Here is a 19,668-nt window from a genome sequence, read left to right as displayed (position 1 = left end):
GGAACAGGATTCGCAATTTAATGCGTTACGCTGTGCACAAAGTGAACGCAAGAAGAACGAAATAGAGAGAGAGAGAGAGAGAGAGAAAGAGAAAGAGAGAGAAAACGCGTTTATTACCCAGCGGGACGAACATTCAACAGTGTCACCCACTGCTGTTCGTTAAATGTAGATAAAGTGGGTGAAATGAATGCAAATTTCGCTGTCAAATCTAGTCTAGATTCTCCTCCCCCCCTCTCTCTCTCCCTCCCCCTCTCTCTCTTTCTCTCTCTTTTATCATGCAATTCATTTTTCATCTTATAAGAAATGTCACAATTAATTATTTTTTCACACAATCCGAAATTAATATCCAAAAGTAATTATATGTAAAAAATATGTAAAGAGAAAAAGAGAATAAAAATAAAAAAAGATATATAAAAAAAAATAATTATTATTACAAATATATAGTACCAATTAAATCAAATTAATATTATTAAATACCTTTAATTTCTTAATTTTTCAAAGAAGAAAAATTTTACTCATATTTATTCATAATTTTTTTTTTTTTTTTCCATAAAATCGACATTGTTATTTTTACCATTTCGCTTATATAAAAAAAGTCGCGAGTTTTCACACTTGAAAAGAGAAATTCTCTGCTCGCAAATTTTGCTTGTTAAGATACAGAACTTTTTTTTACATATATAAATCTATTTATGCGGTACAATATAAATGTCGTGCGTGTCATCTTTACTACTCACCTTCCTTGATAAGCTGACTACAGGTGTGCTGGACGCTGGGCGGGCTCGGCTCGCCACTACTAGTCGAGTCCGTGCGATCCCGCATGCCCTTCTCGTTACCGCTGCCGTAGCCCTCGAAGGGATTGGTCATGGCGATCAGCGAGTTTACGATTTCCGGTGTCCTTGGCGTGACCTCGGCTGCCGCCGCCGTGACACCGAGAAGACCCGCAGCCCCGGTCGGGCTGGGATTCACGTTCACGTTCAGATTGTACATGGCTTACGCTAGGCTTTCACCATTTATCTAACCTGGAAACACGAGCAGTGAGATCGTTGCGTGAAACAAGCAAAGCTAATTAAGCCTAAAAGCATGCTAAATGTAATTGGATATTTCGGGGATAAAGTTAGATTTTTTTAATTAATTTTTTAATAAATTAAAAAAGTATAGTTGTCAGAAAAACTTAAGTAATTAAAGATGATTGAGAATTTTTTGAAACGCGTGGATTTGACATCATTATATTTATTTAAGTCTAACTGAACTGATTAAGTATATTAAATATAATTATAAAATATTTCAAAGACTTTTTAACTTTAACTTCAATCTGAAAAATAATAATAAGTAAAATTGAAAAAATTGTAGTATAAAGATTAAAAAAGATGAAAAATTGATGGAGAATTAAATCCAACGCATATATTATTGAAGCAATGTGATTATATATAGAATAAAGTAAATGTGTGTATATTCATAAAAAAAGAGAAAAATTGATACAAAAATCATCACAAACAAGCCTAAAGTTCGGGCATTCCTGTGTGTGGTGTGTAATTATAAGCTGAGAGAAATCCCCCTGCGCGAGTTCTCGAAATAAATTATTCTGCGAAAACCGCAATCAAGGATGTCGTTCTCTATCAGTTTATTCCGCGAGACTCGCCTCTCCGGAATTCCTGAGAAAGATTGGCACGAATCTTGTTATACTATGTCACACGGAATGTCCACAGAGTTACGCGATTTTGAGAGACACTATCACAAAAATGCACATATATGGAAAATTGCAATCTTATTTTGCATTATCGAAAAATTCACACATCCTGACCATTTCGTTCAAGCGACAATAAATGAATTTACCACAATTGTAAGAATAATTTTTTATCTCATTAAATATTATATTTTTCCATAGCTATATACTTATAATCAATTATTATTTTATAATTATATTTTATATTATATATATATATTTATAATTATATTTTAGAATTATATTATAATTATGATCATAATTAATTTAATCATTCCGCGAAAAATTCGCTTTTCATGTCTGTTTTGAATGAATATTGTCGCATTATAATTGCAATCTTAGTTTATTGAAACCAAAAATTAAAGATTATGAATAAGATAATGATCTTCGTCATCTTGAGAGATTGGAATTTCCTTATAATATTTATTTTTGTCCCTTTCCTGGCAGAGAACGATGATTATCATAGTTATATTAGAAATTGCTAATCCTTATCCTTGTAATCGCGACCTTCACAATCTATCAATGATCGATGCACCCGTCAACAAGACGAGTCGATTCAACACCTGTACAATCAAACTGCCGATAACGAGATATAGGAAGACGATCTCGTCTCAATCGATGTTATGAAAATTCTGCAAATTTTGTTCAATACCTATTAAAATCACAGCTTACATTTATTTAATAATTTGACAAATTAATATTATAATATCTTAAATTAATAATTTAATAAACTAATATTTTTTTACACATTTATCACTCTTTAATGTTCGTTTAATATTAAAAATTTGTGATTATTAAATAGTAAGTGTTTTCTAGATGAAACTAAAAGCATTTAATTTTTTTCAAATGTGCACATTTTTTTAGAGCATTTTTTAAAATCAAATTATACACATGAGAGAATTTAATTATAACTAATATTTATAAAATAATTTTTAAAGGTGATAAATTATATAAAAAGTTATAAGCTATAATTATATAAATAAAATATAAATATAGGTATTCAATTGTGTATAATGTATTCACATTTTTCAAATATTTATTTCTCCTAAATGAGGTTTTAAAGTTTTACATATGCGCATGCCGTATTTCTTTGTATTGTACTTCCGGCAGCAGTTGTACGCTAAAAAATGAACTGTTTCTCTATTTGGTGGCGTTGGCTAAGTCTCTAGTGAACGCATCTATCAAAATTATTCTTGACAGGGATTGACAACCTTTTAGTTCTCACTTGTTCGCTTGCTTGCCCACCCACAGTGAGTTTTCTCACCGCATTTTTCAGCAACGCACCGGATACACCAGTGTTCATTATACTTCGATATTTTTACGAGCGCGGACCATTGATGAGAATTACGTAATCCATACATTTCGACTGACGAAAACATGAAAGAAAACTGGAATCTGCAAATTTAGACTGCCATTCCAAAAATTAAAAAGTTTTTAATATATTTTTAAATAAAGTTTAAATTTCGATGTTAAATTATTATTATATTAATATATAATGTTATATATTATTTATAAATTTTTTTTACTTATATTTATTTATGATGTTAAACATTTTACACTTATAACTTTAACAATCAAACTATGTAACTATAATGAAATCATAAAGCATAATTTTTTTATAATATAGTATATGATACAATAATAAAAAATTAAAATTGCGAGTATAATATTTTTAATTGTGTTTGACTCAGAATTTGAGAGATTGATTTCAATTACTATCAATTTTTGTACTTAATAACGATTGGTCGCCCCGTCACTTTCATGGTCTCGCGTCTTATAAATCATTGATTAACCTTATCCTATCAGATAGCGGTAATGAATCGTGATCACTGACTTCGAACGGAGATATACTGATCGTGAATAAATTTAAATCCAATTTATACTCTTGAGTATTGAGATCCTTATGTATCGATTACACACAAGAAACCTGCCATCATGATAAAATTCCACTTTGTTTGTATTTTCCGCGACAATTTTTTGCAAAATTAAGCTATTACATCAGAAAAATATTATAAAATAATTCCTGATTCCATAATTACGGCAAATGAAAAATTTCTTTATTATCTTGAAAATGCTTTATCTAAAGTTTCACGGAAAGAAAGTATTGATTATTCATATAGTAAACAATTTTGTACAAAACAATGAATTTATGACAATAGATATACATATAATGATCAATATTTTTAAAAATATATCTGAGAAATATAATATGTGCTCTTTAATAATTATCTTTAAATCACTTTTATAACATGATATTATGGATATATACACATACATATGTAATTATATATTTTTCTATACATTAAAAAATATTATATCGGATAAGAGGGATGTTTTAAAATTTACTAGAAATTAAAACAGTCTATATGAATTTTTTATGGAAACGTAACTTTAAAATCTCTTGCTAAATTATATAACGCGATTCAACTAATGCTTACATATATGTATGTCTCTTTCAGCATCTTCAACACTCTTAACACTCTTTCTTTCTCTCTTACACATCTTGCGCTTCTCTTCGCTTATCCTCGCGTCTTCCACTTTGCTTCGACCTCAATTCGTTACATTCCTCTCAATCGCGCCGGTACTCATAGCGCTATTTTATCTCCGTAAATAAATCATTAAAGATAGTATTAAGAGATACATATTTTCTCCGAAGCGCGAACACGTGGTGATTTCGCGATGTAGCTAGTCATATAGCACTTGCTAACAATTCTTTCAGAAAGGATTCTCGGTTTTCTATCAAGCTATTCTATTGCTTTTGTAGCAACCGATTTCACTTAAATAAACAAATGTATTTAGTATTGATATTCTAATATAGAATATATGTAATATAACTAAATATATAACATAATATCTGTAATATAACTAAAATATATTTTGACTTTATATTTTTATTTATTTTTTAACATTGAGTTAAAAGAATAAAACCGAAAAAAAATATCATAAATTAGTTTAAAATTTTAGCATTTCGAAAAGAATTAGCACTATTTCCTCGAAAATATTATCTAAATAAAGTTTTTAAACAAAAATTGATGCCTATTACCTTGTGATAATAAATTGCCTATTATCTTGTAATAATAAATTGCAGGGAAAATTACAAAAAAAAAGTCACAAGATATTCAATGACATTACTTAATTTCAGTGGTTGAATTTTTTAAAGTACATAAATTCTTTCAACTAGCAATCGCAAGTTACTTAATCGCAAAGAAGGAGAATCGCTCTCTTTCCTTTCGCTCTCTGCATGCGAGTATTTCGTAAGAATTTTATCGTTCCGTATTCGGTCGGGCCTAATGCCCTTGCGACTCCTCCTCTTTCTCCTCCTTCTTGGCCTTCTATGGTGTCTCCTTCTTCTACCTCCATCTTTTTCTTATACTCACGAGCCGAAAAAAAGAAAATAAGAGAATGAAAAAGAAGAAACGACTTCCTCAGACTTGAGATCTTGCGGGGTCCATATATGCGCGTGACAAAGGATCCCCTCGGTCCCCAACATACCCAATGACCTATATGTGTCGAGGTGGTAAACGTAGGATGTGCTCGAAAGGAACAAGAGCTCGAGCAAACACTTTTGTGCTTTCTCTTTCTCTTCTCTCTTTTAATGGCAGTCAAAGTCGAATATGCAATTTTCTAACAGTGTACCATTCTTAACTAAAAATTACTAAAAACTAAAATAGAGAAATTTTTAATATATATATTTCAAGAGAAGATACTTTGAATATAAATATATATTAAATATTTTAAATATTTGAACCCACAATTTTTTTTAATTTTTGCCTATTTATATTCCAGAAATTATATATATGTATATATAATTATGTATGTATATGCACGTGTATGTGCAATTTTGGTATTATTTATAAATATTTTTAAATTTATAATTTTAAATATACTTGAGATAATTAAAATTCATATAAGTGTTTTAGATATTTGAAAGATTCTAATAATAATCGGATCAAATGTGTATCCTCAATACTTTAGAATTTTTTTAACAAAAAAATGATGAAAATAATTATTTCGGCATAACATATTTACGAAAATTTCGAAACGGTATAAAATGGAAAAAAATGATTTTTTTAAGAATAATACGGAATACAATGGACATAACATCGCTAGTCGCGTCTCTGAATATTCCGTCTAATAAAATATTAATTTTAGTCACGCAAACTATATTTAAAATAAGAGCTCTACGCATATTTATAAATCCTAGTTCTACAGTTTAGTATTTGTACAGATTTCTGATTGTGTTGAAAGATGATATAAGGTGACAAAGATTTGCAGACGACGGTGTCTGGAGTTTACTGGCGGTATTGCAGTTTGAAATAATAATCGGTCGCCTTTCCCGTTTGTTTGAATGGGAACAGGTGTCCGATAGAAACCGCCGCTGGCTTAGCCCGCCGTTAAACTTATAAATAGAAGTCGTTTGATTTTGACGTATGGCACGGTCACGTCGGTATATTCGCACGATTTTCTCTCTACCTAGGATTTCTTATCTCATAAAACTACTAAACTAGGATTTATAATACTTGTGTTTAATATATTCGGTCGCCTGCATATTTTGTACAATTTAAGATACATTTTACGGCATTATTCTTTATTACAGACTTTTCCTAATTTTTTATATAAAGTATTATTTATATAAAAAAATATGGTATTGATTCTCATTTCAAATGTCTCTTGGAGAAACATCGTGATTATTTATGCATCAATAGCCTCCTCCTTTCAAATTATATTTATAAAAATATATATACATACGTATAAATATATATATATTTTTTTCATGTTGTGTCTCGCCTCGTTTCTGAGAAGCGGACGGTATCTAATTCTTGGAATCCTCGCAATGCGCCCAATCTCAATCCCAACATCATCCCCTCTCTTATATATACTAAGTAGACAGTAATTAATCTTTTCCCAAAGAGAAAGAGAGACAGAAAGAGAAAGAGAGAGAGAACCTCGCAAGAGGAGATCCCCTCAGAGGAACACGTGTTTCCCGCATTTCTGGTCCCAAATCTCACACTATGATATGAAATTATCCTCTTCTCTTTTTCCTTCTTCTCATAATCCGATTTAGAAAGATAAAAATATATCATCTATATATCTTTTGTTGTAAGTAAATATTCTGCAATTTTTTCTTGTACGTCTTTCCCTCTAAAAATTAAACAAATTAATTTTTTAATTTTAATATTAATTTAATTTTAATTTAATTTTTTATATTATGAATTATAAAAATTTATAATTTGTATTAATAGTAAAGAAAAAAATAAAACATTTACAATATTTAAAATAAAATTGAATTGAGATAAAATTAGCAGCAAATATATAATTTTCTTTAAATTAAATTATGGTTAAATTATGATTTTTTTTAAATAAAAAATAATTCTTTACTTCAATAAATTATATTATATAAATTTAAATATAACCTCAATATTATTATATAAATTTGTCAATGTTTAAATAACGTATCATTTTGAATTGCATTCGCGTTTTTCGCGAAAAAGGAAAGAAAAATAAAATAAAATTGAAGAGAGCAAAAGAGAGAGAGAAAGAGAGAGCTTGCGCAACTGGTGCCCATCTGGCCACCGAAAGCTTTTATCGCGCTTTTTCGGTGTCGACGACGAGTGAACGTGGGCGGCCTAATTCCGACGACGAGATTGTACCGCACGTTACGTGTGTGCGATCTCGAGTGCAGACTTTAGAATAATTACATATCGCAATATAGAACGCGGAACTTGACAGCATATATATGTACATATTTTGGACGGCTGAGGTTAGTGAACCGATCAGCACACGATCCAAGATCATCGTTATATGTTTCTCAGATATAATACGTTCGTATAGAATTCTGTAAAATGTGCCCAAGTTACGCGAGAGGCAAGAATATTAGAATATTTAAGAAAAAAGATTTCGTCTGTTTTCTTAAATTTAAAGGAAATTTTCATTTAAATTTTAATTGCTTAAAAAAAAATTAAAAGAAAAAGCTTGAAGATTGATAAAATCTAATATATCCAATTAAATAAATACGTGAACGTATCATTTAATATTCAATACAATTTTGTAGGATCAAATATATTTGAAATATTTTATTTTAAAATGAATTAATTTCTTCTTCTCTTTCGTAAATAACTATAACTCTATATATATAGCGGACTGTCAAAGAAGTTTCGAGATAGTATATAGTGAGATTTTGTGGAGGAGGCGACTCGATTTCCTATTGAAATCTTGTGGAAGTCGTGGAAGTAAAAGTCAGTTTTACGAACATCAATTTATGATGACGGCCAACGTTGTTTTTGCCTCTTTCGCATAAAACGCGGATGTAGACTGTAGCAAATTTCCGCCTGCCGTCTATTTTAAAGATGTCCACCCAAAAATAAACATGTAAAAATCGATAATCCGAACAGAGACTTTATTCTCGCTTCGAAAAGTACACAGATTCACCTTGAGAATGTTAAAAAATCCGGGCAAATCTCTGTCAAATTGTCAAAATAATTTATAAAATTTATTTTTTTACAAGTAAAAATTTTTTATAATAATATAATATATTATTGAAATATTAATGAAATTATTTAGAATAATATTAATAAAATTATTTGTAACAATATATATTTAAAAAAGAAATGTTTATTTTTTTAAATAAACATGAAACTGAGTGTTATAAAAATAAGCTAAAAAAAATGAAAAAATAGATTATTAATAGATAATTGTTTAAAATTTGTCATAGCAAATGATGGATATTCGCTATTTATTTATTGCCAAGACAGAGTTGAATCAAGATAATAAGATAGATTTATAGGATATATTTATCTCTCCTCGCATATATGCGGGCGAACCGACTGTGTATCTTACACAAGCACGCCGCGATCGATAGACATAATCTCTTGAAGCTTTTATCGCGATGTTTGTCACTACGTATTTCCCCATATAAAATTTCGCCGAATATGCCATCATAATCAATTTATGCCATTGCAATGCAAAAAATTATTTTTTGCATTATTATTATTTTATTGACGGAAAATCTTTTAATACAATGAATATAATTACGCGAGTATGATTATTGAGTATGATAATACAAATATAAAAATAATAAAAGAATAATTATAATGTAAAAATATATACATATTATATATATGTGACAAAAATATAATATAAAAATATATAAATTATAAAAAATAATAAGAAATAATGTAATAATAATACAAATATTCATAAAAAGTAATTGCAATTATTTTTAAGAAAATATATCTTCAATATAACAATTATATTAAAATTCTATGAAAATCTACTTTCTACGACTAAGATGGGAGAAAAAAACGAGGCAAAACACGTTTCTTGTCTTACGAAAAAGGCGATAAAGCACGAACCTGTCAGAGAGGACAATTGCTTGCGCGAGTGAGAAAAGAGTTCGAAAGGTCATTGCCTCTCCCCTCGGGGGAATTACACGCGTTATTACGCGGTATCTTGCAAAGTACTTTCTAAAAATATAAATCCCGTTTCGGGAGAGGCGAAATTTTTCGAGAATATATGCTGTACGTAACGTGAAAATTTGCGATTGGAAAAAGGAATAGCTCAAACCTCGAGGTCGAGTGTACAAGGAGAAGAATAAGCTTTGGGTTAAAATTTGATTTGAATAAAATCCACATTAAATTAAATAAACAATAAACCTTATTATGTATTTTATTTTCCAAAACTTGATCAAGAAAAGCGTGATTTTCAATAACAATTTCTTAACTAGATGTCAACATTTATGATAACTGAAATCTATTAAAATTACGGAAAGAACACAGAAAAAAGTATGTCTATTTTTAATATGTGTATTAATAGTAATATTTTCTATATTAGTCTATATTATATAAAAAATCTGTTATTATAATAATTATATGTGAAAGTTCTATTGAGATTTTTAATTTTTTAATAAATTTAATAAAGGATTTATCTTTCACAAATTTAATAGACTCAGATTTTTAAGAGAATTTTTTTTTCAAAAATTTTCTTAAAATAGAGCTTTTCTAATGTAGATAGTTTTGTAAATCTTTATAATATATATTTAGAGTGTATAAATGCGTGTATAAATTTCGGGATCATGAGATTATAAGATAGAAACCGTGCGTCAGTCCTTTATATCCGTCGTGATGTACGAAAATTGGCGGTACGTGCGATTAAGCGGAATTCATGTCGCACTTTAAAAGAGGACAGGATTATTTTCGCTCTCCCTTCAAATGGAGGTAAAGAGAAAAGCAAACAATATACACAAAGACCTGATGAAAGACGAGGCGCGACGCTATCTGTCCCAATTATACCGCTTTAATTACGACAAAATACTGTCCTTTTTATTAGCAAACCGTGACACCCTAATTTGTGGCATTTCTGCTCTTGCAGATTGGAATCTCATGTTAATTTTGGATAGTAATAAATTGACTTTGATGAATTAGTAATTTTTTACTCGCCCAGCAAAATAATAACAATTAAACAATTTTGAATTTCTATTTATATAAAAGAAGGAAAAAGAATTTAAGTTTGAATGTTTACTACAATTAAAAATTTACAAATTCATTTATTTAGGAATTTAGTTTTATTTATTCGACAGAATTTTAACTTGAATAATTATTAATTACAAATTCGGGAAATTATTTCTTTACTTTAAGGACACTTAGATAATTATTAATTAAAAGTTGGATCTATTTTATGTATTTAATTAGAACAATTTTATTTATTGTTTTATCGATTTACAATATCGTTGAAATGTCATTCTTTCGGACTTACGGAATTTATGCTCGCAGACTCGCGCAGATATTTTATTCGTACAAAGTTGGGAGCGTAAAAAAAACGTAGCACGCACAAAAGCACGCATGTTATGTTGTGTCGTAGCCTCTCACTCGCGTTGTTTAGCGTTTGCGATGAAATTTATGCTTCCTGTCTATGCTCGTGGACGAACGCCCGAGTACTAGTGTACTCGTGCGTCCTGCGTATTTCCCCACGCCTCTGTTTACACCTTTACGTGCTCATCCTTGTGTCCTTGCGACTAAACGCGCGGTCATCGTCTATGGAAGACATTCTATTACGATTTATTATTCACAAACAATACAGACTTTTATTAAATATGTATGTAATTTTTTCTATCAAATTTAACAAAAACATTACGGATACAAATGATTTAATTCTCCTTTGTTTTTTTTAACATGTTATCTCTTTTCACAATTGCTATTGTCAACTATGAATAATTTTAGTTCGCGATTATTAAAAACTAGATATTAAAATTGAATTAAAATTGAATTGAAAGATTAAATTAAAATTAAATAAAAAATTAAAAACGAAATCAAGTTTAAAAAGTAAATTAAAAATTGGAAGTTAAACTTATTGAATCAAAGGACCCTGCGGAATCCTTATGGAAAATGGCTTTCGGTCAAATGTTTCGAAACTTTGCCAAAAGATAGTTCTCAACATGTAGATTAAAAGTGTCCATGGGCATGAAGCTCTAAAAATTCGAGATTTTCAGTTACAGCCATTCAAAGTGGTAGATTTTTGAAGGAGTTTGAACCAATAAGGTTGATTTTTGGGCTAGAGCTTCGCACTTTTTTGATTGCATATTTGAATAGTTGCGGTCGAGAGCTTCCCAAAACACCCTATGAAAAGCTTTTTACGTTGGGGAAAGTGAAAGTTATAAGTCCTCAAAGTTTAAGAAACATAGGCATGTAGGAAGCATGAGAATTATCAAGACTATCTGATTTATGATTTTTTGTGCTAAGTAGACTGCCTTAATTGTTGTGTGTGTGTGTGTGTGTGACAGATTGAAAATATATACATGTATTTGTTATTTTATCCTCCTCTTTTTAAATACAGGCTTGGAACTGTCAATGGCAGAGTTACTTTTTTTGTTTCTTTTTTTGCTTTTCTGCTTTTTTTGTTTCTACAAAACTTTTGTATTTACTACTTTTTTGTAAAACCTCACCCAACTAAGATAAGCTACCGTTGCCGAACTTCGGAATATGCTGCAGAAATTCAAAAATCTACCACTTTGGATGGCTGTAGCTGAAAATTTCGAATTTTTAGAGCTTCATGCCCATGGACACTTTTAATCTACATGTTGAAAACTATCTTTTTGCAAAGTTTCGAAACATTTGATCAAAAGCCATTTTCCATAAAGATTCCGCGGGGTCCTTTATTAAAAATGTTCTTCTTGGAATTACGTTTATAAAAAATTGACAATTATTTATTATTCGGCATGTACTTCTATTCATAAAGATAAAAAATCATACATAGAATCATCATAGAATTTTATTTCTGTTGTGAATGATAAATGTAAGACTCTCAATGACTTTATCGCTACTAATTAAGAGATGGAGAGAGAGAGAGAGAGAGAGAGAGAGAGAGAGAAGGGAAATCACCGAAACGAGTTTACATTTTCGTTAATGGCATTGTGCGTACACACATGTTCATAAAATCATTTTCTGACGAGAAGTAATATTTTCAGGAATTTTCACCAAGCTGCAAAACACATGATTTCCTTCACCCATTTCTCACTCGTTTTATTGCTAATTTAAATGTACAAATGTGTGTGTATATATGTGTGTGTGTGTGTGTCATAACATATCATAACATGTAAATGCCACCTATATAGATATTTTATGCAATCATTTATATATTCTCATTCTCCTATTCTATATGTATATTCTCTATAAACATTTATGTATTCTCTTTTTCTCTCTTACTTATACATATATTTTAAATATGTAATTGTTATAATAGTAGATATAAAATAAAAGATATTAATAACAGATATTAATAATAATATAAAATAAATACATATTTATTTAAGATTTTAACTATACATTTCTCTATCTAAAACTGAAAATATAATTTCGTGTATGATAAAATATCATTCACATTCGAATAAAACAAATATCATTCAAATTTTACACGCAATAAAACTACATGAATTAAAATATTTTGTAAAATGGTATAGAAAAATATTTTTTAAGATAAAACATTGCATTTGTATGACGATGTGATATCGAGCTTCTTTATATGCGTAAAGGTGAAAATGAAGCGATTCAGAAACGTCGCGTGGGTGGAAAACGACGCAGGTGGGTGCAAGCTTGGTGTTTTTCGAGCAACAACGCCGGATGATCCACCAACATAAGATATATATTTTGCGGATCGACGTTTCTATTACCGATCGCTTTAAACACAATTTACAGTAGAGCCTTGATTATTCGAACGTTACTTAGAGTGTTCCATTAGTGTCTCTATAAAATAATATCATTCATATAATCAATGTTTCACACTGCTTGAAAGTGATCAAATATTCAAATAAATAGCGTTCAAATAATCGAGCTTCTATTGTACATGTCCTTATAGTCGTTTCACGAATTATAAGCTAATTAGTCATAATTGCGAGCCTCGCCGGTCATATCTGATCTATCGACGACAATTTCGAATCGAGAAAATGGCTGACATTTCGGAGAAACTGACATGAAAGACGAAACTTTAATAGAGACGATTAATGAGGGATCAAGACCCCAAGAGCCCGCATCTCCCTTCTTTTTCATAAAGACCCGGTATACGGGCGCGAATTTGTGAGATAACTCGGCTCCAAGGAATATGCAGAAAGATTTACAAATGATCGTAAAACTTAACTGCATTGTCATGGTTCTAAGATTTTCTAATATAATAGCGAAATGATTGGAATGCATGTACAATTCCTGATTAAATAGAATCAATTTAAAGTATTTTAAAATCGACAACTTGTGATAGAAAATAAAATAAAAATCTAAATAACAATAAAGTGATAGAAAATAAAATAAAAATATAAATAACAAAATAAATAAAATATATAAATTCATTTTAAGCAATAAATTATATATAAATGAGAAAAATAAATAATTTTTATAAAACATCTTATCCTAATAAATTAAACAAATATGAAAACAAAATTATACAGAAAATAAAAATGAACTAAACATATCTAGATCTTTGTTCTTTCAAGATTTCCGACAAGAATAAAACTGTTTCATTTTTCACTAAAAGAATACGAGTTTTCCGTTTCATATATTTACTCTGAAAAGTGATCGAAAAAACTCGGAAAAGATGGATGATAATTCTTGAACGTTCCATATTTCTCTTGAAGCATCCTGTATATTTTTTAAAAAGCGGGTTAGAGTTAAATTTAGGATTTCGCGGTGTATTAAGAAATAAAAATAGGGATTAAAGAAACGGCAGCCTATTTATCAACGACGAGCCACTCGCCTTACAACAAAGTCGCGATGATATAACTGGATTCGTAAGTGGAGGAAAAGAGAGAGGAAACCGAGACGCGATGGCAGGAGACAGAATGGCAGAAGGGGGAGAAAGAAAGAGTCCATTAGCGCTCAAGGGCGTCAATGTCTCGCGATTGAATTTAAAATGCTAATACAACACAGTGAGAGAAAGAAATGGGTATACAACTCCTTCGAGAAAAGAAGGGAGGGAGAGAGAAGGGGAAGTTTACCTTACGTATGCACAGATAAACGCCTCCGCCGCATGATGCACGCGTTAAACAAACGTATCGGTCTGTATATATTGTTACGATCGCGATTTTATCGCGTAATATTACTCGTATACGCCATTAGATTGATACCAATCTTATTTGCAATCATTAATGATAAATGATTTTACGCGTACATACAATCAATTTATACATGTTCATTTTCCACGATAAAATATTACAAGATTCAAGAATACATTCGAAAATGATTTTATGTTAGATCTAAAAAAGAAAAAAAATTTTAAACCGAGGTATTTTTATTTCTTTTAAGTCTCTTAATCCTATCAATGTTTCAATTTTAAAAATTCCAAAATATATATATTATGTAAAATATAATTGTAATATTAAAATTAATATTAAAATAATGTTCGAAAATGATCACTTATTTCGTAACTTGTTAATCTAGACTTTGTTCATAAAAGACTCGCTCTAGAATAAATAAGTATCTGCAATCTATGTTTAAAACACGTCTAACATCTCATTCAGGCGACAAAAATTATTGAGTATGGGAGAAAATAGCCGTCTATTAGCAAAGGCGAAGCGTATGATTTAAGACGCACGATGATTATATCCATGCTTCTCGCATAAAACGGAACAGAAACATTTCTTGCATGCTCCGGGGAGCACATACTTTACACAAGTGTTTGTCTACATTCAACAATGCAAATTTGTCCTCAATTAAAATTAAAAAATGATATCAGAAGAATCAAATTGCCTAAAAAATTTTAACAAATTATGCAATCGCGGTGATTAAATTTAAATAACGTCAATTAAGAGCTTAAAAAGTGTAGCAACATGTAATAAAACTACAGTTTGCTTAATTTATAGTGGAACTAAAATTTTAATAAATTTTAATAAAACTACTATAAAAAAATTAATAAAAATACTAAAATTTTAATAAAATTATAAATAAAGAATTAATTGAATAAAAATATTTAATGTTTGGAAGATTGTTAATCTTCGTAACAAATTGATTTTTCTTTCTTATCATTCTTTTTTAATTTTTAAACATAATCTTTTTATTTCTCCGTAATGCCTTTATTTCTTTTTTTTTTTAAATTACATTGTTACATAAGTCTGATATTATTTTATGTGACATCAAATATTATAATTTGACGTGTGTGCGCACGTTTATACGATATATTGGATCTCATTTATATTTGACATAAAAAAAGATATTCGTGCGGCGATTCGATAGCACTTTGATAATCTCGCTTAATATCGCTAGAGTAATCAGTTTATTACAGCATCGATATATGGGCGACCTGGCGCCAACTTGGCGTTCGTTCGCGCGACGCAAGTAACATAACACCAAAACTACATAAAACAACTGCAATATAATATAGGTATTAAGCAACATTCAATATATTTATAAACAATTAATAATCAAAATAATTAATCGAAATTCTTTGAGATTCTTTAAGAAATGTTATTGTCCTCACACGCTGTCTTCAATTTTCTAACAATAATAGCGAATGGTACCATCTTTGCGAGGTTGTTACCTTCATAACTTTGCATAGCAAATGCACGAGATAAGATTATTATTCTGCAAAGGTTATCAACGCCGGAGGAAGTTTGCAAACGAAAGCAAACATCAGAGACATGCAATTTAATGCCAAAATGTTCAGCAATGTAATAAAAGAGGTGCTACAAAAATTTGCCAATTTTTTCTATAATTCTCCAATTTTCTTCACTTTTAAGTCCTTGATTTTCAGAATAATTTAATTTTTGTAGTATTGCAGAGATAAAAAAAATATTTCTTTAAAAGTAATTTTAAATAAAACACGTAGAAAAAAAAAATTTTAATTTAAACTTGTATCAATAGACATTATTATTTTAACTTTTTACTTCTATTTCTTTAAATTCAGAAATACATATAATACATGCCTCGATAATATGCCTTTTAAATTTCTATATATATTTCTATTTCTAAATTTATACTCTTTCTTACACATATACGTACGTTTTGCAAGAAAATTTGATGTAAAATCGATGCCGCATTTTTAGCACTTCCATTCACGAGATTTTATCCGATAATTTCGCAAGTATATCGTATATCGAAAGTCAAAGTGGTATTCGTCTATCGTCTATCGTATAATTTAGTAATGATGGTTTTTACGAGGCGTTATATGTGCCCATCCCGATTCATTCATTTCATCGAAAGATCCACGATAACGCTATCATCGCGTTATTTTGATAAAACGTACGTATATATAAAGCACTAGATTATTTCCGAATTATTATACATGCATATTTGACATTCAAAGAGGCAGATAGAAGAGCAAGATAAAAATTGAACTGGCTCACGAAAAAATACATGTGTAGATGCACATATGTATAAATAAATAATTTCCTCAAGGAGAATAATTATAAATAACTGTCCTAATGTGTGTGTTGTGTGTGTGTACGACTATATATATATATCTCATATATAAATATATAATGCAATATCGTATTAATTATTTCTTATATAATCCTACTATATTATATGTTATATATTATTAATTATAATAATAGATAATAATAGTTTTACATGAAATAATTATGTGCATTATACTATTATATATTATTAATTATAATAAATGTATTTCACTCTCTTTTTATCTCTCGGATTTATTTATTTTAGATAAAAGTTCTAATGAAAAGACATTGATTAGCCCAATCAAGTATCCGACACATTCATCTTATCTTATGTATTTGATATTTAAATGGAAGACCATGCGTAGTTTGCGAAATTGAGAACTTTATCATATGTTATGTCGATATGAAATAAACATGCGAATGAGAGTCTCTCTCTCTCTCTCTCTCTTTCTCACAAACAAATTATTTTCGGATGCTCTAAATTCCGAAATAATTTATTCCGGGCTAACTACACACAAATCACGCGGCTGCCACTCTTTCCTTCGTTCGTTCATCCGTTCATTGCAACTACGTGTATCTTGTAAATGCGATAATAGATGATTAACTTCAAAGACGCGCATAGACATGGACGATTGCGCATTCATATTCATGAGTGGAGTACACAATATACAAGAGTGCCTCGTCCCACTTCTCTTTAGCGAGCATTAGTTTGTAGAAAGAACTCGCTCAAAAGTTCAGAGACAATGAAAGATAAATGTAAGATAAAAAAGGAAAAGATCAATAATATATGTATAATTTATATGTATAGAATGTAACAAAACATATAAATTTATATAATATATATATATATAATAAGTTACAAAAAACAACTAATATAATCCTTATAATTCCTTATAAAATAATATTTTCCTCGAAAACTAAATTTTTGACCCAAATCATAAATTGGTATATTTAATTATTGATATTCGTTACAAGATGTAGAAAATAACTTTCATTGCGGAAAATATAGTTTTCAATATAAGAATCAAATATTAATCATATAATTGGAAAATATTTTCTTATAAAGATAAAGTTAGAAAAATGAAAAATACGAATAAATGTAGATTTTTATAATTAATATATTTTATATACGTTCTTTTTTGAAATTGTATTTTGCATTCTAGTATGTGTGTGATAATAAAATAATGACATTATATCATTATAAAAGAGCAATATTATTATATGTTAGAGAATACATTTCTTCCATCTTATAGAGATAATTTTCAAATCATCTTAAATCCATATTTAAAAAAAAGAAATGCTTCAAGTAAACTTCGTATGGATGTAATAAATTGTTTATTATAAAAAAAATATAAAAATAAAAAATTATTTATTATAAAAAAAATAAAAAATAAAAAATAAAAAAGGTATTATACAAAAATTCATTAAAAAAAGAATTTAAGACAATTTCGAAAAAACTTCAATTATAATGATGAACAAATAACATCATGACATGTCTAAAAAACTATGAGCAGATATATTTTTGCAAAAATTGGATTAATGTGAACCATACTTAAAAAATGAAACAAACAAATTTTTAAAATCCTATTCTTCAAATATTTTCCTAGCGAATAGGAGCGAGTATACACAAGATGTGTGATTAACGTGTATTCTCTCACGAGCTCTTGTGGCAACATTGCAACTATGATGGCAGCGAAGTTCTACTTTGTTGCGTCGTGACCTTGAGCAATTGCAAACTCGCGACGATAAAGCCCACGTAAATCAATCCAAATTGCAGTTGCGATCGATTTATTTGGCAACGTCAAAGTACTTCAACTTGACTTTTCGCGATTTGAATACGCAAATTCCGCTCGAAAAACTCTTCTTGAAAAAAATTTATTATTTCGCACAAAAACAAATTGCAAAAAATCATGCAAAAGTATAACCTATACGAACGATCTTGAGAGCGTTATGTCAATCCAATACGTAATGACTTTATCAAATGTATAACATCAAGACGTAATATATCGCCGCTATGTCTCTCAGGTCACGATATATCGAATACAATTCTGTGATCTCGATATCTCGCGCGTAGATTTGAAATGACTGTTGCGCCTTTCTATCATTTATAATAATTGCGGTTAATATTTAATTGCTTAATTATTTATTTACACTGACAACTTTCTAACAATAATATAATTCGTTGATATAAAATATAATATTAATTGGAAATTTTCCAAATTCTCTTCTTTCAGTTGCATTTTCAGTTTCCCCTTATTTTTGTTTTTTTATATACTTAATTTTAACTGCAAAAATGTAAAACTATACAGTTAAAAAGACGGATCTTTTACCGATCACTATTTTCAATATATTACAATTTGTTATTCAATGACACAACACAAAAACGCACTTGTACCGAAGGACAAACTCTAGATTTATTTATTTTCTTCTCACTTACGCGTTCTGTATTAAAGGTAAAATAACTTGAAGCTTTGAAGAAAGAAGAAAGAATTGTAGAGAATGCAATTAAATAAAAACGAATGTACTCTCTACAGATCGCGCGACGTTATCGAATGCGCGCGCTTCGGCGAGTTGTCGCTTCGCGTGCGCAACGTCACGCCGTACAATGCGCATTTCACACCATTCTGACCGTGCGCTCTCGCCCGAAATTTGCAGCTCACCAGAAATCCCGAAGCAACAATTCGGCAATCGATCTGCCAGTTTCAGACGCGATCGCGTAGCCGTACGAACCGAGAATAGCCGAACCAGGCGCGTTTATTGCAAATATTTATTACGTAAACAAAACACGTGCTCTGAATTTGCCATGACAGCACCTAACTATTTATCTTCTGGGTGTTCCGATTTTTTCAAGTCATTTTTTCTGGCGATGCCGACTTTGCGCTTACCTTTAGCAGCGTCCTGTGTCCCGGTGCCGTCCACACTCCGCGCACTGCGCACGCACCAATTTCTCCGTCTGCTCGTAATCCACCAGTCCTCTTTCGTCGGCCGCCGGCGCGCGACTGTGGATAATTCGCGGTCGCGACCGGCCTAGATATATACCGGCTATATTTAGCCCGCGCCGTCACCGCGTCGC

General features: G+C 29.9%; 1 protein-coding gene across 2 annotated transcripts in view; it reads right to left on the bottom strand.

Moving 5' to 3' along the window:
* Positions 1–19,668, bottom strand: part of Atf3 (Activating transcription factor 3) — a 27,584-nt gene extending 7,916 nt beyond the window's left edge. Inside the window, exons 1-2 of one of the 2 annotated variants that reach the window (XM_083095022.1) lie at positions 19,481–19,668; positions 735–1,019 (exon numbers count right to left, since the gene is read on the bottom strand). In XM_083095022.1, the coding sequence (XP_082951148.1) occupies positions 735–987 (253 nt within the window). In that variant the 5' untranslated portion in view covers positions 988–1,019; positions 19,481–19,668. The remainder of the gene's footprint in view (positions 1–734; positions 1,020–19,480) is intronic. The other variant, XM_083095024.1, reaches the window with a different exon arrangement.

Source organism: Camponotus vicinus, unplaced genomic scaffold (assembly GCF_025532165.1).
Source record: "Camponotus vicinus isolate PSW18456_S1 unplaced genomic scaffold, iyCamVici1.0 SCAF_3, whole genome shotgun sequence".
NCBI classification, from domain to species: Eukaryota; Metazoa; Arthropoda; class Insecta; order Hymenoptera; family Formicidae; genus Camponotus; species Camponotus vicinus.
Note: the sequence above shows the minus strand (reverse complement) of the source record. Positions and strands in the feature narration are given on the sequence as shown.